The 25,075-nt window shown below is 47.5% G+C and overlaps 2 protein-coding genes across 5 annotated transcripts in view; both read right to left on the reverse strand.

The window, feature by feature from the left end:
• Positions 1-24,441, reverse strand: part of MUC13 (mucin 13, cell surface associated) — an 818,501-nt gene extending 794,060 nt beyond the window's left edge. The window contains exon 1 of one of the 4 annotated variants that reach the window (XR_015308476.1): positions 24,239-24,434. Coding sequence is in view for 2 of the 4 variants with exons in the window: in XM_086957098.1 (XP_086813224.1) it covers positions 24,239-24,296 (58 nt within the window). In the remaining 2 variants the exon portion in view is untranslated. Of the gene's footprint in view, positions 1-24,238 lie in introns of all 4 variants that reach the window. The other 3 variants (XR_015308475.1, XM_086957098.1, XM_086957097.1) reach the window with 3 other exon arrangements.
• Positions 2,930-4,156, reverse strand: LOC147732571 (uncharacterized). The gene has a single exon (XM_086959029.1). The coding sequence runs from the start codon at positions 4,154-4,156 to the stop codon at positions 2,930-2,932; it is 1,227 nt and encodes a 408-aa protein (XP_086815155.1).
• Positions 24,442-25,075: the final 634 nt, after the last annotated feature.

The following is a 25,075-nucleotide window of genomic DNA, read 5'->3' on the forward strand; positions in this document are numbered from 1 at the left end:
CAGATAAAGAGAAAAAGCTTTGCATTGGCAAAAGAGGCCTAAGACACATTAAGTAAAATACTGCTCGACAGACAGCAACAGACAGAAGGGCTTTGTTATCCACACTGTTTCCCAATTTCTATTGCCCCCACCATCAGGGTTCACATGTGAAGTACTAGTGTGAGTCACATGGATCATACTTTCAATTTTTGGGGTATTCTAGGGAGCAAAGAAAGGGAAAACACAAGTAACTCATGGTGGAAATGATATGAGTCAGGACTTGGGTCTCATCTCTGTACCACATTAGATTTTGATGACCCTCAGGATTTAGAAAAGGAGGAATCTGGAGCAGAGGTGACAGAGAGAGAGCTAGGTCACAAAAATAACATTAGGTACCTTGTAAATTGGAAGAAAATGCTTCCAAGTAAATCATCAAAAGAAGAATTCCATACGGCTCCTTACAACAAATGTTTACTTATAAGAGATGAGGGCATGAACTAGATGTTCTAAGACGACTCTAAATGAATCCAGAACAAAGGAAAGAAAACCAGAAAGGCTAATTTAATGACACAATCGATAATGCCTGAGGGCATAAGAACATTCTAAGAAAAATCGTGGGAGAAAGAAGGAAAGAAAATACGAAGAGAAACTTACAATCTAAGTCAGGTCTTGATGAGTTCTGAGAGTAGAAACGGAACTCCCAGAATGGCGTACAATCTCTAATGAGAGTCTTGCCACGAAGTAAAAGGTGAGCTATAATGGGTCAAGGCAATCTGCGAAAATGCATACATAACAGACTATGTATAAAAACAAAATGACACATAATATGGAGTAATTTAGCTATTTTCTTTATATTGTATCATGACTAGGGTCTCGGAGCTCAATAATAGAGGTTTCAGGGCCATGTTAATGAGTAGGCAACACAAAGTGAGCATTACCAAAATGACAGCAGCATGCATTAATTATATGCTAAAAACCGGGAAGGAGGGATCTGCGGGGAAGTCTGTGCGGATCATAAAGAGGGGATTGCTTAATCCCAGAATGAATCAATACCTATATATTCTAGATTTGAAAGATATATTATTACCTGTATTGGCTTATATTGTCCTCTATGTGTCCAATTCTTTGCACTATCTGGGCAGGAATGTTGAAATAGGTAGCCTGACAGGTCTAGGGAGATGAACACATGAGCTAAGTCAGGAGGATAGGACCTCATAGCCAAATCAGCGAGAAGTTAAAACGATACCAACAATCAAGGCAGACTGTAGCACAATACAGTTTGCAAAAATTAATGCTCATAGCCAAATCAGCGAGAAGTTAAAACGATACCAACAATCAAGGCAGGCTGTAGCACAATACAGTTTGCAAAAATTAATGCTCAATGGGGAGAATAGCAATAATAGCTCCCCTCTAACCAGGCACCCTAGTGGCTCATGAAACGAAGGGTCCTACGATTGCTTACGGAACCTAAGGGGACCAATCCGACAGGTCATATGTGACCCGCAAGTATGACCCCCCCATACAGATGTCCAAGAGAAGGGCAACGGGCCCCAGGTAGCTCTGCCTCCCCGACCCGAAAAACAAAAAGGCAAGGACCACTGAGAGGTCAGAACAGGCAGTTCTGTGTTATCGGTCCAAAGTCCAAGGTAATGACCTACCGGACACAAAGACTACCTAGCCCTCTTACCGGTCGTGATAAACCGTCCTGTGGCAAAGTCTCCAGGAAGCCCCCGTCTTGACCGCGATCCGTACTCCGGTGAGCCTAGACATGGAGACAGGACGCCGCTGTATTTGTAGGGAACTTGATTAAAGGCAACTGCGAACACCTGTAATGACGCGCGAATGCGAGCAGGGGAAGCCTCAGGCTTACGTAATACCCCACTGAAAGTGCGACGGCCATCTTGTAGTGTGTTTTTCCACGTTAGAGCCGAAGTGACCAAAGTCATAATTATATCCACAGATTACATCATGCATATCCCCCGAGTGCATAAAAAGGGAAAAAACTCAGCACAAGGTTATGAGCGGCATATAATGTCAATTTAAAGCTTTCTTAAACGCACAAGATAATGTCCACATTATAGACCTCACATATGCCTATAAAAGCATAACATAATTAACAAACAAAGAGACACCATGTTAAGTGCCCGAGAGGGTTACATATTTTCTATAAAAACGGGCCTGAGCTCAGAAAAAAATCTACTTCCAAGTCTGCTTTTAGTCTGTGAGAACTTATGACCCCAATCCCTGGTCAATGTTGTCAATGGGCTAGAACAAACGCCTGTAGTGCATGCTCCAAGGAAGGAACACCGCACCATATACAGCGTGCACGGATAAATACAGGGTTGCCCATTTAAAGAATCGCAAGTCCCCTGTCCCATGGTCTGACATCAGGGTTAAGTAGGTTAACAGGGAGTCAAAGAACGATAAAGTGTAATGGCCATGTCAGCCAACCAGATTTGTATATGGCCGTTCGGGCAGCAAGAATAAAAAGTGAAGGGGAGAAATAGAAGATAAGTAGAAAGATGTAGGCATCCAGAATAGAGCATTATGTTGCATCGTTAATTCGTCAAAATATGTGCAATCAGTCTCACAAAGCACGTAAAACAAAACATCCTAATTTGCATATTAGAACCAAAGAAACTAAAATGATCATTTCCATAGTTACATTAGACATGTCTTAACACATAAAATAGAAGAGATGGTCCATAGTTCACGTGACATTAAACAGCATTATACTCAACCTCAAAAAGAGCAGTCTTTATAATTTTTACATTACAATGTGAACATATATGCTGTTAGTGATCAAACGTAGACCCTAGGTAGGAATTCTGTTAGCATTTTATGCCTGTTTGTTTATATGTTCTTGATAATGTCTATAGCGAGTTTGCCTGTTTATTTATATGCTCTTCGAAATGTCTATAGCAGGGAAAGGGGGAGAATCAAAAGTCAACTATTCGAGGAAGAAATGCAGTTCGTCCTCTGTATTATGACCGAGTTCTATACAGCGTAATCTGCATATCCAGCCCGCCTCTCTCTGTCTCAAGGCAAGTTCCCTGTTGCCTCCTCTCGGATGAACTGGCTCATGGTCAATACCAATAAACCACATGTTATCCGTGTCTTTATGAAATTCACGCATGTGGAAAGTCATCGGGTGTCTCAGATCCCCATTGCGTCTTGCACGCACATGTTCCTGTATTCGGATTTTAAGGGCTCTTTTGGTGCTGCCTACATAGATTTTGTTGCAATCACACCCCAGGATATATATGACGTACTTAGTGTTACAGTTAATCAGGTGATCTATTTTGTACTTTTTCTTGGTGTTAAAACAGAACTCCTTGGTTTTGTTTCTCCCCAGTTTGCACATATTGCAGTCATTGCATGTGTAGAAACCCTTCGTCGTTGGTGTCAGCCAATTTGTCTGCCTACAGGATTCAATGTAGCTCGGGCACAAGATGTTACGAAGGTTTTTACCCCTTCTATAACATATTGTGGGTTTTGTGGCCTCTGAGCCCTGTAGTCTTGGTATTTCTGCGAGGAGGTGCCAATGCTTTCTCAAAATGTTATAACTTTTGCTGCTCCGGTCAGAAAACTGCGTACTGAAAGCCAAAGGTCTAGTGCTGTTTGTTTTTACCGGTACAGGTGCTAAAGTGGTTTTTCTCGTTGTTTTCATCACCCTTTGGTTGGCCTTTCTAAGAGTATTCTTGAGATATCCCCTATCCTGGAAACGTTTTTCTGTTTCCTTAATATTGAGAAGGAAAGTTTCCTCTGTGCTGCAGTTGCGGCGCATTCGGATCATTTCCCCATAGGGGATATTATCAATCACATGTTGTGGGTGAGAACTGTCATAGTGTAATGTACTATTGCAGGCAGTTGGCTTGCGATGTGTGCGGCTGTGAATGTTGTTATTTTCCACAAAAAATGTCACATCTAGAAAGTCGATAGATTGTCGATTGTGTGCCATTGTGAATCGAACATTGAATGGGTTGTCATTAAGAAACCCAAAATATTCCATCAAATCTGGGGCAGGTCCATCCCAGATCATAATCACATCATCGATGTACCTGCCCCAGAATATTATGTTATCCATCCATTTGGCCGCATGACGTCCCCAGGCGTGCTCCCGCTCAACCCAGCCCATAAAAAGGCCGGCGTAAGCGGGAGCAAACCTGGAACCCATCGCTGTTCCCTGCGTCTGGTGATACCATTTGGAGTCGTGTAAGAAAGAGTTTTTTGACAAGATAATTTCGGTCATTTCAAGTAGGACGCCATTATGTAATAGGTGGTCTGCTGTCCTTTTATCCAGGAAAGATTCTAGTGCCCTTATCCCGAAGTCCTTTTTAATGCAGGTATAAAGGCCGACGACGTCAAGGGTGACAAAAGTAAGGGTGTCCGACCAAGTGAAGCCCTCAAGTTTTCCTAGAATATCCTTTGTATCTCTCAGGTATGCCGGGAGGTTTTGTACCATTGGTTGAATGAATGTGTCTACATATTCCGAGAGTTTTTCTGTAGGTGAATTGACCCCGAGATGATCTATGGTTTCCCTTGATGGATGAGAAGGTCGAAGAAGTGATCAGATCCTACCCATGGTGCCAACCTTCTGGGGATACCAGTCTGCCACTGATGGTACTGGCCAAAAAAGGACTGAGTCATCCATGGGTTTGTGCCAGTCTCGACTTCGGGAGTCTCCCAGATGAAAGACATACCCTGGTGTTGATAGACGACTATTCAAAACATCTGGAAGTAGAGATCTTATCTTCTCTGAGTGCCACTGAAGACATGCCCAAATTGGAGAAAATTATACCTACCCATAGGTTAATCGAAGAACTAAAAACAGATAAAGGTTCACTTTTCCAGGAGCAAGAGAGAGCCTCATATCTAACATCCTTGAGAATCTCTCACAAGAAAATCACTCCAAGGTGGCCTCAAGCCAATGGGGAGGCCGAAACATTTATGAGGACGTTGAATAAAGTCATCTAGATTGCATAGGCGAGCCAACAGCCTGCTGAATTGGCCATTTATTCTTTCCTTTGTGATTATCAACAGGCTCCCCACTCAACCACAGAGTGAGCACCTGGTCACCTGTCAAATGGGTAGATAGTCATAGACTCCATCCCTCATCATCCTGAATGGGCCCCGGGTCCTGTTGATGATCACATGGTTCATGATCGAAGGAAGAAATCCAAAGCACGGGCTAGCAATCGCCGGAGAGCAAAGGTGTCTGATCTGAAATTCTGTGATTTGGTGCTGATACAAAATCGATTCCCCGGTTGCACAATTAGACTGCCTTTTGAGCGTAATCCTTGGAACATAGTTGCTATGCATGGAACCCAAGTCACTGCGCATCGTGGACAAGAGACTGTCACTTTCATTTCATCATTCAAAAGGTTTCATCTACACAGAAATAGCTCTCTGGATAACAGGAACTATGCTTCTGGGATGAATGAGCAGGACGTGTGGTCTGAAGCCAAGCCACTAAATTGTGGATCCTCGGAGTCTATTGACCAATGACTCAGAAGTCCTGTTGTGGCTGCGCAACTGCTAGGGAGTCCCGAGGTGAGTTCATCTAATCTCCCACCTGATTGCCGTACTCACACCAGATATGAACTCCAGTGCAATCTATGCCTTCAACCAGACTGAAAGATTATTTGGTGTGAGGAGCTGTATTTTTCAGGGTATCAGGTAAATTCCTGTTATTAGGTATGTCATCTTTTTATATGTATCTGTCCTTACAGTGTGAGGCCTTGGATTTTCTGCTCAGGATTCAGTTGTGGTCATAATGTGGTGTCTATGTACTTCCATGTTGTGTTTAGTTTGTATTTTGGGCTGAAATGTATTGTCGCTCCATGGCTCCAGTGACACAACTTGAGAGTCTGGTTTAAAGTATTGTGCTCCTGTGGCGAAGGGGTTTTTCCTGTACATGCCCTCCCGGCCGATGACCTTTTGGTTTCTCCCACATCACGTGCGGCTTGTTAAATAAATGTTGCTGCTGCCGGGCGTGGCCTTAGTGTGCAGAGACTGACGCAGCTTGTGCCCCCGTTTACGCTGCCTCGATGTGTGATTATTTCAAGGCTTAACATTCTTTGATTGTGTGCAACCTGCCCACGGCATTGGGGAACGGTATAACAAGAGCCCTGACCACAGACATAACAGTGGGGAAGGACCGTTATTTATAGCACTTAGAGCAGCAGGTGTGGCACGAAGCACTATGTAAAACATAATTTGCCAGAGAAAGATAGATAACGAGGGATCGTGTTGATAGGCTGTATTGATAGGATACATACGGATATGATAGATAGTGCTTCATGCCCCCACTTCTTCCACTATAAGCACTGTAGGTTACAGTTATATGCATAGCTTAGAAGTGCACACGTGTTATATGACACCCTATGTCGAATGCACATTGATGGAAGGGAGTGGCCAAGGGTCTGTGTAGGTGATTCAAGACATGACAGTTCCAGCAAGAGCAAATTTTTGTGAGGCCGTGGGGGGAGGAGGGTTGCGCAGAGAGGGAGGAGTATGTTGTAGTGTGATGGCGGCCAGGCACAGAGTTTGCAAGAAAGACCATGCACGCCGGTGTTAAGGTGGTGGTCTCAACTCTGACCACACCCGGGTCCCCAGGCTATTTATTATCTCTTCTGGCCCCTATGCAGACCCTACCACCTTACGTAGGCGTCCTGGGGTCTACCAGATTTGCTCCTTGTGCAGCACATGACATAGTGATGCCCAATTTCCTGCTACACTACATCTGTTATCAGTGTGACTTGTGAGTGTTGTTCCAGTGTGTGCAGTACAGTGTAGACCAGTATTTGTGATGCACCTTCAGTGGGATGGGGAAAGAAAGCTTTTAACCACCCTCAAGAGATTGACATCCATTACCATGCTTTTACGGCTGCCTGTGATATATATGCTAGTTTAGTCTGGTATAAAGTTTTCACAATACTAACGCTGATGCTTGTTTATCTTGAATGTCTGGAACAGTAGAAAGTGCACGAGGAATAAGGTACCCACTGATTTTATTTTTTGGGGCAGATTCATATAGAGCGAACTCAACCCAAAGGTATTGGAGCACTTTACGCGAGCACCAGTTACATTAAACAAGGACACATTCATTTCTTGGAGAGATTCACTGATTTGCCTAGAATCGCAGGGTATTGAGCTGATGCAAGACTCAAACATGGTTCCCCAGCTTCAATGTCCAGGCAGGCACTAGCAGCCATCACCGTATTCTCATCGTCCAAATGCCTTACTGAAGCTGCTATCATAGCCACCGGTACAGAACAGCTTCAGGTGGTGGCGATGAGGGCAGTCTTGGTGCTGTGGTTGCTTCGGAACAGTGACTGGGAAGGGTCCAGGATTCTGTTTTATTCGAGGTATCGGGTTAGCTGTCTGTTGACGGTTTTCTCGATGACCTTGGCCAGGAAGGGGAGCAGAGAGATGGGCCTGAAGTTCTTGAGGTATCTTGGGTCTGCCTTAGGTTTTTTGAGTAGGGCGTTGATCTCAGCGTATTTCCAGATCTCTGGGAAGGTTGCGGTCTCGAGGTAGAGATTGATGACATTGTGCAGGTGGGGTGCGATGGAACGGCTTGCTCTGTTGAAGATGTGGTGCGGGAATGAATCTGACGGAGAGCCAGAGTGGATTGTGCGTATGGTCTTGATGGTGCCATCGATGCTCACGCTGGCCCAGGCTAGCAGGGGGTCGTGGTCGATGGTGTACAGAGGGTCTGTTGTGTTGCTGTCTGTTGGGGCTGTCTGGGTGCTGAAGCTGTTGTGGATGTCTGCTACCTTGCGGTGGAAGAAGGTGGCGAGGGAGTCGCACAGGGCTTGTGACTGTGGGATGTCATTGGTGTTAGAGCTGGGGTTGGAGAGTTCCTTCACGATGTTGAAGAGCTCCTTGCTATTGTGTGTGTTGTAGTCTAGGCGGTCTTTGAAGGAGGTCCCCTTAGCCGCCCTGATGAGGTGGTGGTGGTTGCGGATTGAGTCCTTGTGTGCTGCCTGGCTGTCCGAGGTTTGTTCACTGTGCCATTTCTTCTCTAGTTTCCGGTAGGCTTGCTTGGAGGCTAGGAGTTCTGGGGTGAACCAGCTGGCCCTCTTGCTGGTGTCTATGTGGGGAGTTTTCTTCAGCGGGGCGAGGGTGTTATCGCAGTCCTCGATCCAGCGTCTGAGGCTGTGGGCAGTGTCGTCAGTGTTGGAGGGTTCGGTTGGTGGGCTGTGAGCGAGGTTTGCATGTAGTTGGTCTTCGGTGATTCTGCTCCAGCAGGGGCGGGGGATCTGTTGGGTGCGGTGGTGTGTGGTGGGCTTCTGGAAGGCGAAGTGGATGCAGCGGTGGCCGGTCCAGAGGAGTTCGGTGGTGTGGCTGACGGAGACATGCGGGCTTGAGGAGAAGACGGGGTCGAGCATGTGGCCAGCGGAGTGGGTGGGCATTGTGACGAGTTGCTTTAGTCCGAGGTTGGCGAGGTTATCCATCAGGGTTGTGGAGTTGGTGTCGTTGTTGTTCTCAAGGTGAAAGTTCAGGTCTCCGAGGAGGATGTAGTTGGTGGAGGTCAGGGTGTGCGTGCTGATCAAGTCGGCGATGGAGTCACTGAACTGGGGGCGGGGTCTGAGGGGTCGGTAGACGAGGGTGCCTCTGAGGGTGGAGTTAGGGTCTGTGTGGATCTGGAAATGCATGTGTTCGGCGGTGCTGAGCGCATCGGCGGTGCTATTCGAGACCCTGATGCTGTTTTTGTGGACGATGGCGATACAGACTCCGTTGGTGCGGTCTCTGCGGGTCATCTTGTAGCCGGCTGGGATGGCTATGGCGATGTCGGGTGCAGAGGAGTCGTTAAACCAGGTCTCTGTCAGGAAGGTGGCGTCCTGGGATGTTGTGTCAAGCAGGTCCCAGAGCTCAACGGCATGCTTGCGTGTGAAGCAGGTGTTCAGTAGTATGCATCGGAGGTGGTTGGGGTCTTTCTTGGCGGGTGGTTCGTCGGCTCTGAGGCTGGCATAGCTGCAGTTCTGCCAGGTGAAGGGGCCGTGTGTGCGTTTCGGGGCAGCCTTCAAGCAGGTGTGGCTCCATCCGGAGTTGAGAGCATGCAGAGTGCTGGCGTCGTATTGGCGGCGGTCATCGTGGCGGGTGCGGGGCCAGTGGTTCTGGCGCTGGGTGCGGACGGGAGCAAACAGGCATGCCTTAGGCACGCCAGTGGCTGGCATATATGGGGAGGTGGGAGGGAGGAGCAGCTGAGAGGCGGGGCAACAAATGGGCAGTGGGCCGTCAGGGGGGCAGGCCGCAGGAGACGCAGCGAAGAGGCTGTGGGGAACAACGAAGGTAACAGAAGGAAAAAGGGGCACAAAATCGAGTAAAAAACAAGTGGCTCAGAAGGCAAAAGGGCACAAATAACGAGTGGAACAGAAGGCAAAAGGGGTACAGAAATGAGGGGAAAACAAGTGGCACAGAGGGCAGAAGGGCACAAAAAAACGAGTGGAACAGAGGGCAGAAGGGAACAAAACACAAGTGGAACAAAAGGCAAAAGGGGCACAAAAATAAAGGAAAAAACGAGCGGCACAGAGGGCAGAAGGGCACAAAAAACGAGTGGAACAGAGGGCAGAAGGGTTCAAAAAACGAGTGGAACAGAAGGCAAACGAGGCACGAAAACAAGGTAGAAACAAGTGGCACAGAGGGCAGGGCACAAAAAAAAGTGTGGAACAGAGGGTAGAAGGATGCTAAAAACGAGTGGAACAGAAGGCAACGGGGCACAAAAAACAAGTGAAAAAACAAGTGGCACAGAAGGCAGACGGGCACAAAAACGAGTGGAACAGAAGGCAAAAGGAGCACAAAAACGAGGGAAAAACGAGTGGCACAGAAGGCAAAAGGGCACAGAAATACCAGAAAAACGAGTGGCATAGAGGCAAAATACAGAACACAGAAATACAGGGGCAGCTAAGAACAGAAGGCAGATCTAGCAGAGAGGCATGGGGCAGCAAGGGGAACAGAAGGGAAAACTGGGCAGAGACACGGGGCAGCGAGGGGAACAGAAGGGAAAATCGGGCAGAGACACAGGGGCAGCGAGGGGTACAGGAGGAAAGACCGGGCATAGATAGCACAGGGACGGCGAGGGGAACAGAGGGAAAAAAAAGGGGCACGGACCACGTACAGGCAGCGGGGGAAGCCAGACAACAGCAGTCACAGACACAACAATGAAAATACAGGCAATACAATAAAAGCAATAAAGCGGAGGATGAACAAACCTACCCACGGCCTACCACTGGCCATCAGAGATGAGGCGTAGGTGGTAGCCTGCGGGTGGTGGAGGTCCTCCAACTTCCTCAGCAGCGGCAGATGGGGCAGCGAGACACAGGCGGTGCTGTGCAAAGGGGACGCAACCTACCTGGTGGGGTCAAGGGTCGCTCTCCTCACTGCGCAGGGGCCGGTCTATATAGGAAGGTGGGAGGGAGGAGCAGCTGGGAGGTGGGGGCAGCAAATGGGCAGTCAGCGGGGCGGGGCCGCAGGGGATGCAGCGGCGTGGGCAGTGAGGGACAACGAAGGTAACAGAAGGAAAAAGGGGCCCAAAATCGAAGGAAAAAATAGTGGCACAGAAGGCAAAAGGGCACAAAAACAAGTGAACAGAAGGCAAAAGGGGCACAGAAACTAGGGAAAACCGAGTGGCACAGAGGGCAGAAGGGCACAAAAACCCAGTGGAACAGAGGGCAGAAGGGCACAAAAAACAATTGGAACAGAGGGCAGAAGGGGACAAAAAATGAGTGGGACAGAAGGCAAAAGGGGCACAAAAACAAGGGAAAAACGAGTGGCACAGAAGGCAGAAGGGCACAAAAAACTAGTGGAACAGAGGGCAGAAGGGCACAAAAAATGAGTGGGACGAAGGCAAAAGGGGCACAAAAACAAGGGCAAAACGAGTGGCACAGAATGCAGAAGGGCACAAAAAAGAGTGGAACAGAGGGCAGAAGGGCAAAAAAAATGAGTGGAACAGAAGGCAAAAGGGGCACAAAAACGAGGGAAAAAACGAGTGGCACAGGAGGCAGAAGGGCACCAAAAACGAGTGGAACAGAAGGCAAAAGGAGCACAAAAACGTGGGAAAAACTAGTGGCACAGAAGGCAAAAGGGCACAGAAATACCGGAAAAACGAGTGGCACAGAGGCAAAATACAGAACACAGAAATACAGGGGCAGCTAAGAACAGAAGGCAGAACGGGCAGAGAGGCATAGGGGCAGCGAGGGGAACAGAAACAAAAACCGGGTAGAGACACGGGGCAGCGAGGGGAACAGAAGGGAAAACCACGCAGAGACACTGGGGCAGCGAGGGGTACAGAAGGAAAGACGGGGCAGAGAGAGCAGAGGGACGGCGAGTGGAACAGAGGGCAGAAGGGCTCAAAAAATGAGTGGAACAGAAGGCAAACAGGGCACAAAAACAAGGGAAAAACAAGTGGCACAGAGGGCAGAAGGGCACATAAAAAGTGTGGAACAGAGGGCAGAAGGGCACAAAACCCGAGTGGACCAGAAGGCAAAGGGGCACAAAAACGAGTGGCACAGAAGGCAGACAGTTTGTTTGTCAAGAGGAGGGAGAGCGATCAGTAGATCAATTGGGCACCATTAACCACTAAGAAAAGTAGAAGGTCCAGTGTCAGCTTGTGCCCTCAAGTGTGTATCAACAAGACTGGGTAGCTGAATTGTTCCTTAGATAAGGGATTGTGTGTATCTGGCGTGACCGGAGGAGTGGATGTGATACCTTTGGGTATCCATTTTGTTGGAAATATTTGCCTCACACACCCTTGCGAGTGTCATGCTTCATCATTGGCGTTGCTCCTCGTCGGGGAGGCGGTGCAATCCCCGATGGGCTCACCTCAAAGAGGGGGTCTTTGGCGGAGATCTTTTAAATCCAACAGCCTTATGGTGAAGTGTGGGTATGCGGGTAGTGCAGTGTGTATCCTAAAGGTGGTTTAAAATGCAGTGAGGGGTACCGAAAACTACTTTATTAAGGGGGTCCCCGAGCTGATGAAACATGACACTCGCAAGGGTGTGTGAGGCAAATATTTCCAACAAAATGGGCAGCAAGGGGTACAGAAGGAAAGACGGGGCAGAGAGAGCTCGGTGACGGCGAGGGGGACAGAGGGAAGAAAAAGGGTCACGGACCACGTACAGGCAGCGGGGGAAGACAGACAACAGCAGTCACAGACACAACAATGAAAATACAGGCAGTACAATAAAATCAATAAAGCGGAGGATGAACAAACCTACCTACGGCCTACCACTGGCAACCAGGGATGAGGCGCAGATGGTAGCCTGCGTGTGGTGGAGGGCCTCGAACTTCCTCAGCAGCGGCAGGTCGGGCAGGGAGACACAGGCAGTGCTGTGCAGAGGGGGAGCGACCTACCTGGTGTGGTCAAGGGTCGCTGTCCTCACCGCGCAGCGGCCGGCATATGGGAAAGTGGGAGGGAGGAGCAGTTGGGAGGGGGGGCAGCGAATGGGCAGTCAGGGGGGCGGGGCCGCCGGGGAAGCAGCAGCCAGGGCGGTGAGGGACAACTAAGGTAACAGAAGGAAAAAGGGGCACAAAATTGAGGGAAAAACAAGTGGCACAGAGGGCAAAAGGGCACAAAAAACAAGTGAACAGAAGGCAAAAGGGGCACAGAAATGAGGGGAAAATGAGTGTCACAGAGGGCAGAAGGGCACAAAAAACGAGTGGAACAGAGGGGAAAAGGGCACAAAAAACGAGTGGAACAGAAGGCAAAAGGGGCACAAAAACAAGGGAAAAACGAGTGGCACAGAGGGCAGAAGGACACAAAAAACGAGTGGAACAGAAGGCAGAAGGGCACAAAAAACGAGTGGGAAAGAAGGCAAAAGGGGCACAAAAACAAGTGGCACAGAAGGCAGAAGGGCACAAAAAAGAGTGGAACAGAGGGCAGAAGGGCACAAAAAACGAATGGAACAGAAGGCAAAAGGGGCACTAAAACGAGGCAAAAAACGAATGGCACAGAAGGCAGACGGGCACAAAAAACGAGTGGAACAGAAGTCAAAAGTGGCACAAAAACGAGGGGAAAACGAGTGGCACAGAAGGCAAAAGGGCACAGAAATACCGGAAAAAACTAGTGGCACAGAGGCAAAATACAGAACACAGAAATACAGGGGCAGTTAAGAACAGAAGGCAGAACGGGCAGAGAGGCATGGGGGCAGCGAGGGGAACAGAAGGAAAAACCGGGCAGAGACCAGGGGTCAGCGAGGGGAACAGAAGGGAAAACCGGGCAGAGACACAGGGGCAGCGAGGGGTACAGAAGGAAAGACGGGGCAGAGAGAGCACAGGGACGGCGAGGGGAACAGAGGGAAGAAAAAGAGGCACGGACCACATACAGGCAGCGGGGGAAGACAGGCAACAGCAGCCACAGACCCAACAATGAAAATACAGGCAATACAATAAAAGCTATAAAGCGGAGGATGAACAAACCTACCTACGGCCTACCACTGGCCACCAGGGATGAGGCGCATGTGGTAGCCTGCGGGTGGTGGAGGGCCTCGAACTTCCTCAGAAGCGGCAGATGGGGCAGGGAGACACAGGCGGTGCTGTGCAGAGGGGGAGCGACCTACCTGGTGGGGTCAAGGGTCGCTCTCCTCACCGTGCAGCGGCCGACCTATATGGGAAGGTGGGAGGGAGGAGCAGCTGGGAGGCAGGGGCAGCGAATGGGCAGTCAGGAGGGCGGGGCCGCAGGGGACGCAGGGGCGAGGCTGGTGAGGGACAACGAAGGTAACAGAAGAAAAAAGGGGCACAAAATCGAGGGAAAAACAAGTGGCACAGAAGGCAAAAGGGCACAAAAAAACATTGAACAGAACGCAAAAGGGGCACAGAAACGAGGGAAAAAAGAGTGGCACAGAGGGCAGAAGGGCACAAAATACGAGTGGAACAGAAGGCAAAAGGGGCACAAAAACAAGGGAAAAACGAGTGGCACAGAGGGCAGAAGGGCACAAAAAACGAGTGGAACAGAGGGCAGAAGGGCACAAAAAACGAGTGGGACAGAAGGCAAAAGGGGCAAAAAAATGAGGGAAAAACGAGTGGCACAGAGGGCAGAAGGGCACAAAAAAGAGTGGAACAAAGGGCAGAAGGGCACAAAAAATGAGTGGAACTGAAGGCAAAAGGGGCACAGAAATGAGGGAAAAAAGAGTGGCACAGAGGGCAAAAGGGCACAGAAATACCGGAAAAATGAGTGGCACAGAGGCAAAATACAGAACACAGAAATACAGATTGAAAAAAAACAGTAAGGTTCTATATACATATGCCTTGTTTTTGTATGCAGGTCCTTGCTGCGGGTACATAATTCACTAAGATATATGCCAAGGATGTTAACTTGTGACCTACAGGGAAGACAAGGATCTATGCAACAAAAACAGTATCCTACTGAGCTATCTACATTAAAAAAATCTCTAAACTACATGTTGCTTTCCAGCAGGCACAATGACCCTTGATGCAATTTTATTGTGAGTTGAACCTTAGATTAGAATGCACACAGATCTTTCTAGCAAGCGCATTAACCACCAGAGTTATCCACTTTCTTGCTACTTATGGTGCCCCAATCTTACTTAGGGGAAAGGCACTGGCTTCCTGTGTCATACGATTAGTAAATGCTTTCTGCTACAGAAGCGTCATTGTAGCACCGTGTTACCCTGAACAATGCCTCTCACACCCTCGCCCATTAGATTTAATAGCCACCTCTCTGCCCCTGCTGTGTAAAAACAAAGGCTAATCGAACCTCCCTGCAGCCACACCTCTGCTCTGATGGCTTCCAGAGCAGCATATGCAGATCACTCTTGTACTAGCCCGGCCCAGGCTTCCACTGTGATTAAGAATGGAAGGGGCTGCCGACGTACGAGGTGATTGATGACAGGAGCGCCACCTGCATCAAAACCAGGCCCCTTGTGAGTACCGGTACTCTCCTTATTCAAGGAAAAGTGCCGGTACTCGATGCGAGATAATTAACAAGTGCCAGTACTCAGTACCGGTGAGTACCTGCCCATTTAAAGCACTGGACACAGGAGGGGAGTCCCGCCAGCACTAGCAGCCCTGGGTCATCCACAATCAGGACCTCTGGGGGCGGTGGGGTGTTGGACTCCTAGTAAAGTCATGCATTGAGACTCAGTGTCATTTTTTTCGAGGCCCAGGGCAATCAATATTTTTGGCCCCTGTTGAAAAAACAAATTAGAATAATATTACCTATTTCCTGCTAATTTGTGCCAACATTATGACAAACAATGTTGAATTAAATTTTAAGTTTTACACAAATACAACTGAAAGTCTTTCCAGGGACCCAAAAATTCAAAAATGTAAGTCTGGGTAGAGAAAGTCATAGATGGAGCGAGGCAGAGAGAGAGAGCGGTTCAGGTAAACCGAGTGGGAGAAAGATCACTTTATCAGGGGGGTGCATAGGAAAGTGGTGTGGGAGGAGGAGACAGGGCAACTGCCAACTTTGCTTATGCCTTAAAAAGTCAATTTTGAGACTGCCGAACTCATTTGAGAGTAGTCGCGGCCCGTGCAGGAAAACACAGTAGGCGGGGCAGGAGGGAGTCAACAGATGACAACAAGGGAAATAAATGAAAAAGAAAGAGAAAACCACTTACCTTGCATTCCCCGCATTGCCAACTTGGCGATGTGGCGAGCGCAAGGTAAATGATTTTCTTATTTTATTTTCCCTCGTCGTCATCTGTTGACGCCCCACCCCTCTTACCTACACCCGCCGCCACTGTTTGAGAGCACGCTGAGAAGTTGCACAGCTCAAATGAGGCACCTGAAGTGTCAGACGGATTGGAGGCCTTCCAAATAGAGAGAGGGCAACACAGAAGGGGCAGGGGAGAAGCATACCAGGAAGACAGTAACACAGGGAGTGGGTGGAGAAGTACACAAGAGAGACAGCTGGAAGACACATGCACTCAAATCCAGTGTTTAAGTAGGAAGAAAAAAGTAGTCCCTTAAAAGAGAGCAGTAGAAAGGCACGAGCTGGAGATATCGAACAAAAACAAGATGCACAAGGCAAGACTTCGAATAAGAAGCAAACAAATGGGAGTGGCGTAAGTTTAATTAGTTTAAATTTGTTACAACCAAGCATTGAGTGAATAAATGGCCACAAAAAGCATAAAATACGTTTTTTGAGAGCTTACACTGGCATTATTGCTATTGCTGCTTGGCTCTAAAGCAGCCATTATTATTCATTTTTTTAATGGGCAATATTAAAATGTAATCGCAGTTTGTTCTTGTGAAATATTTAGACACTGCTCTAAATTCTATAAGTGACTGGAAACCTGGAGGGCTAATCTCTCCATGTTAAAAAAAATGTTCCTTCTAAGACATAGAAAAGACATTCATGTTGCAATAGCATCTGAATGTAAAATCCATTGTCCAGGTTTGCCACGCTAGTGGGGGGAGGGAGGGTGGATGATACAATTACCACTGGCAGTAAAAGGTAATACCACTGCTGAAAAAATGTATTACATCAATCATACCCATCACGGAAACCAAATATAATATCCCAAAATTATGGGATTTGCTATCCAAATTTAAATAAGCCCTTAAATGATCTTAAAAAGAGTTATCTCACTAAGTCAGTTCAGCAGCATGAAGTTTTGTTTACACACTAAATACTCAGATAATGTTTGCATAGTGTTTTGTCCTGCAGGGGTGACTCATTCCTCCCCCTGAAATATAATCAGGCTGCATTTTGTCACATGCTGGCAGTACATGTTTACATCAGGTAGTATTTCTCACATAGACATGTTCTCATTGGACTTTGATCCTACCTTTCAATATATCTTTGCGATACCACTGCAATAGCGGTATTGTAGTAGAGTAATAATGTTACATGTGCAATTGATAACGATCATCAATTGCTATGTAATAAAACGTACTTATATTATATAGACAGCCATCCAATGGAAGAGCTTCAGGTACAATACCTATAGTTTTCAATTCTAGCGTTTGTGGCAATTGGTGTGCAGACTAAACTAAAGTTGAGGAACACAGTCAGTACTGATTTGAGTAAGGCAGGCCATTATCTAGAGTGGCACAGTCAGTGAAAAATTATGGGTTGGAATGCTATCCCGAGTGATTGCCAGTGGTTAGACGTTTTTTCAAGCATCCCTCTCATCGCTTTTTGTGTGACTAAACTAAAGTTATGTCTGACATGTAAGTACAGCGCTTTACTTGCAGAGTTACCAATTCCCAGGGCAATGCCTAATTTCTTAGAGAACCCTCAAAGTATACTTCTAAAAGACCCGGTATATATCCTCAGGAAGTACTGATATTCAGGTAACTCGGGTGGGGAAGAATACTAGACAAGAGCCGGGGTACTAAAATTAGGTCCTTAAGGTCAGTCCTTTATATAGTCAGTGGTACAGCTGCCTCATAAAATGGACACTTCCTATTTCTTAATCAGTTAAAAAACGTTTTGTTCTGACACACATAAGTACATTTTTTTCCGCAATAGTTTTTTTTTGTTGCAATATTTTGCTAACACTTTTATAGCCATAACCCTTCATTGTTTCCGAACTCTATCTGTGAAGTCATAACTGTAAAGAACAAACACAATTATTTGTCATGGTAACCATCCGCTCCTCTGCACAGCCTTTGCTCCTTAGTTTATTGGTATATCGGGCTAGGTTAGACTTTGGAGTGTCCAGTCCGCTGCCAGAATGCCTCTAACATTCTACACCCAGTTGCCAAATTCCGATAAAATCAAGCAAAGCAGGGATACCAGGTTGTCAATAAGCAGTAACTGTTGTACAGATATAGAGTAAACTTTAATAGAAATGTGAGTAAAAGATTACGCCAGAGATTAATGGGTTTCAGTAAAACAAAATGTATTTTGTGGTATACATTTGTTTTAGCAGAAAAAAATCTGCATTTTAGGCCACGTTTATGCGACCTGTGCCCCAAACTCCTGTTTGTGCAGAGGTCACAATTTCACGTGGTTTGCTAAACTTTGCATCCTCTGGATTTTCCCCCATTAAATTACAACAGGTCAAATCTGTTCAAATTTAGGACCTCATTACAAGTGACCCAATAATTTGCAGTATATCCATTAACTCCTGTTACTGCCAGAGGTGAAAGTAGGCGGGATCGGAATGGCACGATGTGCCCATACTTTTTGTAAGTAATGAAAAACCCTTCCCCAATTTTTGTGAAAAGACTTTTTTTTAAACATTTTTTTTTTAGATTTATATAGCGTGAACTAGACCCGAGAAATCGGGTATTAGAGTGCTTTACATGAGCACCAGTTTCGTTACAAATGGACACATTAATATTTGTTAGGCACAGGGAGATTAAGTGATTTGCCCAAAATCACAGGATGTTGTGCGTCGTTGCAGAGACTCTAATTGCTTCAGCTCAAGATTCATTCAGGGCAGTGCTTGAAATGGAAAAATAGAGGTGCAGGCACCCTTTGCCAGAGTACCTGCTTGTTTCTGAGAGGTGCCAGTACTCTCCAATGAAAAGTATTACATCACTCTTGAGAAGTGCAGGTACTCTCCTTCTCAAAATAAAAAGTGCAGCTACTCTATACCGGACAGTACCGGCCCATTTAAAGCAGCAATTCAGGGAATCTCCTGTGTTGTGAATTTGAAGGCGGGCAGACAGCTAAACAATAAACAAGCCTTCTTGCCAGGGTGCCTGCTTGCTTGAAAGAAATACAAATGTGCGCAACTGGTTAATCTGCAAATGTAAAGGGCGCTTGTAAACCAGTGTTGGCTTTAATTGATGGAATCACTTGAAGTTTTGTGATGACAAAGAGTTGCGGCCTAATTATGAGTCTGGTGGTCCACAGGTCCGCCAAACTCATGGTAGAGGTGCGGTGGGGGTCGGGGGACCGCCGTACCCGCAGTCCGACTGCTGTATTAGGAGTACGGTGGTCCCGCCGCCATGGGGCTGCTGCAACCGCTAGGGATCCGCGATCCCTGACGTTGGCATGGCAGTCTCGAGGCCGCAATATGCTTGGTGGTGCTGCTGAGGCACCGCCAAGCATATTACGAGTTTTCTTACGGCCAGCAGTCTCATGGTGGTTCTCACTCGATGAAACTGCTGGCAGTGAAGAAACAAAGGGCGCCCTACAGGGCCCCCTCTTGCCCCTGTGCATGGGGATGCATGTAAGGGGGCACTTGCCAATAGGTCTCGCAGTAGGAAAGTTGGAGCTATTACAATTGCAAATAACAATGCCTTTTATTTTTGTTTTCATTTTAAAAACATAAAGGGCTTTGTCATTTACAAAAGCAATAGCTCCAACTTTCCTACTGCGAGACCTATTGTGCACTGCACAGTGTGGGTGAAAGTGGCACTGCGTGGGTGTGAGTGGCTTTGCGTGAGTGAGTGAGTGAGTGGCGTTGCGTGGGTGAGTGGCGTTGCATGTGTGAGTGGTGTTGCGTGGGTGAGTGGCGTTGCATGTGTGAGTGGCGTTGCGTGGATGAGTGGTGTTGCGTGGATGAGTGGCGTTGCGTGGATGAGTGGCGTTGCGTGGATGAGTGGCGTTGCGTGGGTGAGTGGCGTTGCGTGGATGAGTGGCGTTGCGTGGATGAGTGGCGTTGCATGTGTGAGTGGCGTTGCATGTGTGAGTGGCGTTGCATGTGTGAGTGGCATTGCATGTGTGAGTGGCATTGCATGTGTGAGTGGCGTTGCGTGGATGAGTGGGGTTGCGTGAATGAGTGGGGTTGCGTGGGTGAGTTGCGTTGCATGTGTGAGTGGCGTTGCATGTGTGAGTGGCGTTGCGTGGATGAGTGGCGTTGCGTGGATGAGTGGCGTTGCGTGGGTGAGTGGCGTTGCGTGGGTGAGTGGCGTTGCGTGGATGAGTGGCGTTGCGTGGATGAGTGGCGTTGCGTGGATGAGTGGCGTTGCGTGGATGAGTGGCGTTGCGTGGATGAGTGGCGTTGCGTGGGTGAGTGGTGTTGCGTGGATGAGTGGCGTTGCGTGGATGAGTGGCGTTGCATGGATGAGTGGCGTTGCGTGGATGAGTGGCGTTGCGTGGATGAGTGGGGTTGCGTGGATGAGTGGGGTTGCGTGGATGAGTGGGGTTGCGTGGATGAGTGGCGTTGCGTGGATGAGTGGGGTTGAGTGGATGAGTGGGGTTGAGTGGATGAGTTGCGTTGCGTGTGTGAGTGGTGTTGCTTGGGTGAGTGGCATTGCGTGGGTGAGTGTGGTGTTGCGTGGGTGATAGTGGGCTTGCGTGGGTGTGAGTGGCGTTGCGTGTCTGAAAGTGGTGCTGTGTGGGTGAAAGTGGCACAGAGCCTTTGATGTGGCCTGGCGCAGGAGAAATGCTGCTGCTGGGAACAGATGGCCTGGCCGTGAAGCAGGGGGCGGGGCAGCGCTGGGGAAGCCTGTGGGATGGTGATTGATGCCTTTGATGTGGCGATATTAAACAACCCCCCATGACGAAGTTAAACAGTGGAAATTCATTGGGAGAGCAGACTAAAGCTGCAGTCCACCCCCTCCGTTATCACACCACAGAGCCACCCTCCCCGCATGGCATGTCTGTTGCGGTTTCCAGGACAAGAAACAGGCCCCGGTAAACAAATATTTGCCAGCATCAATGCATAAATGGCCCAGCAGTAGAATTCAGATTCCAACGGTCCATGCAGCAGTTCTTTATTTAGGTAGAGCCATTAGCTGCATGGTCTTCTTTCCAAGCTAGATTGCCACTACTTGCGTCACCTATCTCAAAATGCACTCTTCACTTTGTGCTAAACATTTTTAACAAAGATGGCTACATCCTTTGCTTTTAAGCACAGATGTGGCACTTATTTTACCAACCTCTGAAAAGGTGCAGTGTTGGTTTTGTCAGCTTTGGAAGGATGAGTAGCTTTGTGTTCCACTGCATATGTGCCGGCGGCTTGCATTTTTTTTTTTTATACGGCACAAACTCAACTTGAAGGTATTGGAGCACATGTACTCATAGCCGTATAATACAGGACACACAATTTTTGTGTAGGCATATGAAGATGAAGTGATTTGCCCATAATCACAGGATCTCGAGCAGACGCAGACACTTGAACTTGGTTCGCCAGCTCCAAAGTCGCCAGCTCTAGCCATTGTGCCACATCCTCTCTGCATTAAACTACTGGGCTCTAGAGGGAAAATACGCTACCGGGATGGGGGAAGGTGGAAGGGAAAAGAAGCAAATGAAAAAACAAGCACTCATATGGAGTGCTTATACACAAATAAAGGAGCTCCAAAATCGGGAACAGTGAATGGACACAAGTACTTAGGTCATGCACAAGGGGAGGGCCAAACACAAGAAGAGGCATGACACATACATGCCATGACAAACGGGAACAATGGATACAAGAGTGACGTTGAAACAAACAAATTGTAAGCTGCAGGCAGGCTGTAATCCAACCGATTGTAAACAAGTCTCGAAGAGACAGTGACTGCGCTTTCTAGCCGAGACCAAAAAAGGGGTTTGTTTGGTCTAAAGTTTTATCAGAATAAAATCTGACCATTATGGATCTAACTGAGTTACTTATCACTTGGGTCAGGACGACAATGCCGGCGGTGGAAGGCACCGTGCAAAATTGCATGTCTGAAAAGGGTGGCGTCTTGTACTGTACACGGCCAGCTGTGGGTCTTGGGGGGTTGTTTCCTCTCACTGCATGCAAGGCAAGGGAAACTGAGAGTACGGCCGGCCTGCGGCCGGCCATGAATAATTAGGGGAGGAGAAGCCCTAGGGGAGGAGAAGCACTTTGATGGACTGGGCTGTATAGAGTGCAGGCATGGTGAAAGGAGATGCGTGGAGGATGGGGGCGGGCTTGGGAAACAGAGTACGGCCGGCCTGCGGCTGGCCATGAATAATTGTAAATGTAAATGTAAATTACGTGTTTATATAGCGCACGACTACCCGGAGGCATCTCGGCGCTTGCTTAGGGAACCCGTCCTGGTATTCCCCTGCGAGATAACCCAACAGGGCATCCGCAGGGTGAAAGCCAGGCATCCCGCCGCGAGGGGAGATTAAGCAAGCTATTGCCCAGAGCTGCAGAGTGTGAACTCATGATTCAAGTAGGCACCGAAGCGAGAATTATCGAGTCCATGGACATATTGACTCAAGACCCTGCCGAGTCGGGAATTGAACCCTGGTCCCAGGCTGACCCTCTGCTTCAGGGTATGCCTCCTCTAACCAGTGAGCCACACTTCTCCACCTCCAATTAGGGGAGGAGAAGCCCTTTGATGTGCTGGGCTGGCCCTGAATGCGCGTGCTTGTGCATGTGAACTTCATGAAAACCGCGGGGCTGAAAGCCCTTTGGTTTGACGATGTTTTCGCCACTTGAATTCTCGCTCCGCTCGATGCGCTTGCGCACATCGATAGGTCGCGAGACCTAAAAAATGCATCATGTACACTCTGGGTTTAACTAAAATCTATATTTTAGAATCCCCATTTTATCCCAAAACTTTTAGTGCATTTTGGAACAGCATATCTTATACTGTGTGTAATGCAAGTTTAAAATAATGGCTTACATATTCACAGTGCTTTCCGTTACTGGCTGGAACCTCGTAGTACTAAAAATGCTCTAGTCTCTATTCTCCTCTACACCCACCAAGATTGAATTCAGTGACTCTCTGGTTACACATTGACCTCTGCAGGGCATTAGCTAGTAGAGGTTTCGTAATGTACTATAGTGCATTTCCCACTAATTAACCTAACTTTTTAAATGTATTTCTCATTTAAGCTGCACGTTATTTTAAATATATCTACCTGAAGGTGAAAGATCAAAAAAAGTACAAAATATTTTGTTTTAACAGTCACAATGTTGACCCCTGCCCCGCATTCATAGGCCCCGCTCCCATGTAGCATCACAGTTGCCATACTTTTGTAATGCACTTCGACCGTTGGTTATTGCATATATCAGAATGATGAATTCTGCTGTTTATAATCGCACCCCAGATATATATACAATGTGCAACAAAAAATTCTCTCCACATTCAATTTTCGGTAGGTCAAATCTGCCAGAATTTGAAGTGAGAAAAAGGCCTGAAAAATTCCTAGGCATGCTGATTACCACATATTCTGCCACACTTAATGGGCAAAATTTGTAATAGCGGATAATTAGCTCACCAAGATTATTTCACACTCTTTAGTGTTGGATTTTATCAGATGTTCTTATTATTGCACATAAAATCAAATCAGACAACGTACACAGATCGCCTTATTGGGGAAAAAAGTCCTGTATGACCGGCACATGCAGATTTGTGCAAGTTATACCCTGTCTTTAGAGACAGACTCATAATTGCTGCTATTTATTGCATCCGAGTAGAAGGACATCTAATTGTACCCAATGCAAAAAACAGCAGCAAATCCACGCAGCACTTGTAATCCAGGTCTTAGTATCCACACCAGTTAACCAGCCGAGTAGAAATCAGAAGTGCACATCCTCAACCAGTTATAGCACTCAAGTTTTTGACTATTGATGTGAGGGAAGGCATGCTGGCATACCACTGAAATGTTGCTGGTGGAATGGACTCCCGGTTTTCTTTAGTTTAAGGTTACCAAATGACTATATATCATTAGGGACACCTTATTCCATCCATAGGGTTGTATTACACACAGAGCCCCGGGGGTGCAATTGGCGTGTGTGCCTGCTTTCTGAGCTCCCTGGGCACTGTAGTTTTACAGGAGGGGACATAAACACTTTTGCGGTCCCTTCTGTAATACAGATGCCTTAAGAGGTGCCTTAAGGGGTCTCTCTCATTTGCATGGGGGCACACCAAACGAGAGAAATACTGCATTTGCGCTCATGCCATATTATGGACACAGGCGCACAGGCAAAGAGGCCTTCAGACTTGGCATACTCCCAGTGCGCCCATATGAGGCAGCCCTGTGGAGGTGGAAAAGGGAGTTCCGTGGACACCCCAGACATCCCCTGCAATCTGTGCTGTCACTCACTGCTTGCACTTCAAGGGATCTCTACCTTCCACCCACCTTTGAAGTGCAGGCAGTGAAGCTCAGCAGCCCTGTCTTTCACTAAGGTTACTCCGTTAGTTATTTCCCTCGCAGTCACCAAGAAGCGTCTTGGAGCTCGGAACAAAAGCAGCAAAACAGCATTATCATGATTTTGTCATCACTTGGTTTGAATGCCCAATTTCAATTAGGACTGTATTACGGAACTTAGACCAGCACCCGGGTCATAGTTTACCTTCAAAGGGAGACATTGCAAGATAATAATTTACAGTGGGTTACTTTTCTTTCTAACTGATTTAACCAATAATCTTCCCTTGGCTGACAGAATTGCTTTTTTTTTTTAAAGAAAAAAAAGTACATTCTTACCTTGTCCATTCAAAAGGTAGAGACCGATTAAAAGTGGCAAGAAGATACGCCCCTCCATGGTGGATTGCGCCGAGTCTTATTCCCGAGTTACACTGATCTGATCTCTCTCAGGTTTAACTAGCTTAAACCACATCATAAAAAGTGCGAAGTTCACTGTTCTGCTAACGTCAGAGGCCGAGCAGCACCAATGGCAATTACAGTTCACAACTTCCTTCTCTGCGTCTAATTGCCCACCGCTCCTCCCCACCTGTAAGGTGTCAGTCTGACTCGCTGACGTTATTGTTTCTCTGGATGCTTCACGGAAGTACGTCAAAAACGGCGCAGGCCGCAGGCGCGCGCACAGCGCTCACTGGCCACTGCAAATTGTCTTTTCCATATTTTGGTGTGGGAACTTTATGCCAGCCGAATCGCCAATACCATTTCTTCTCTCACCGTATGTAATCCAGTTGTTATGTTTAGCTGTCATTGAATACTGCTAGTGAGAATACCAGACCCGAAATCTCGTAAATCGCTGCTATGACCTAGGAAAAAAAAGTGGTTTCCCACTGTTGCTGCATCCAGTCTGCCCTGACAGGGTTCACAGCCTGTCAGTGCAGTGCTGGACAGCAGGCAGCTGAGCTTCGGGGGCGAAGGTGTGGCAGCCGCAGAAGCTGGCGCTGTGGGTTGCTGTAGGGCAGCTATTTTTTAAAAACATTTGGGACAGGGAGGCGTCGGCGAGGCCATGTTATGGTTGGCTCCCCGTCACACCTCTGACCCTTTGTAAGCAGGTAAAAGCGACGAAAGATGATTTTGGGGACCACACGAAACAGAATTATAGATGGGTAAAAAGCGAATAAA

This window comes from Lissotriton vulgaris, chromosome 2_1, assembly GCF_964263255.1.
Source record: "Lissotriton vulgaris chromosome 2_1, aLisVul1.2, whole genome shotgun sequence".
NCBI lineage: Eukaryota > Metazoa > Chordata > Amphibia > Caudata > Salamandridae > Lissotriton > Lissotriton vulgaris.

Bases quoted from the DNA above. Each gene is read 5' to 3' on its own strand.
- LOC147732571 (XM_086959029.1), bottom strand. From the start codon at position 4,156: ATGGGTTCCAGGTTTGCTCCCGCTTACGCCGGCCTTTTTATGGGCTGG.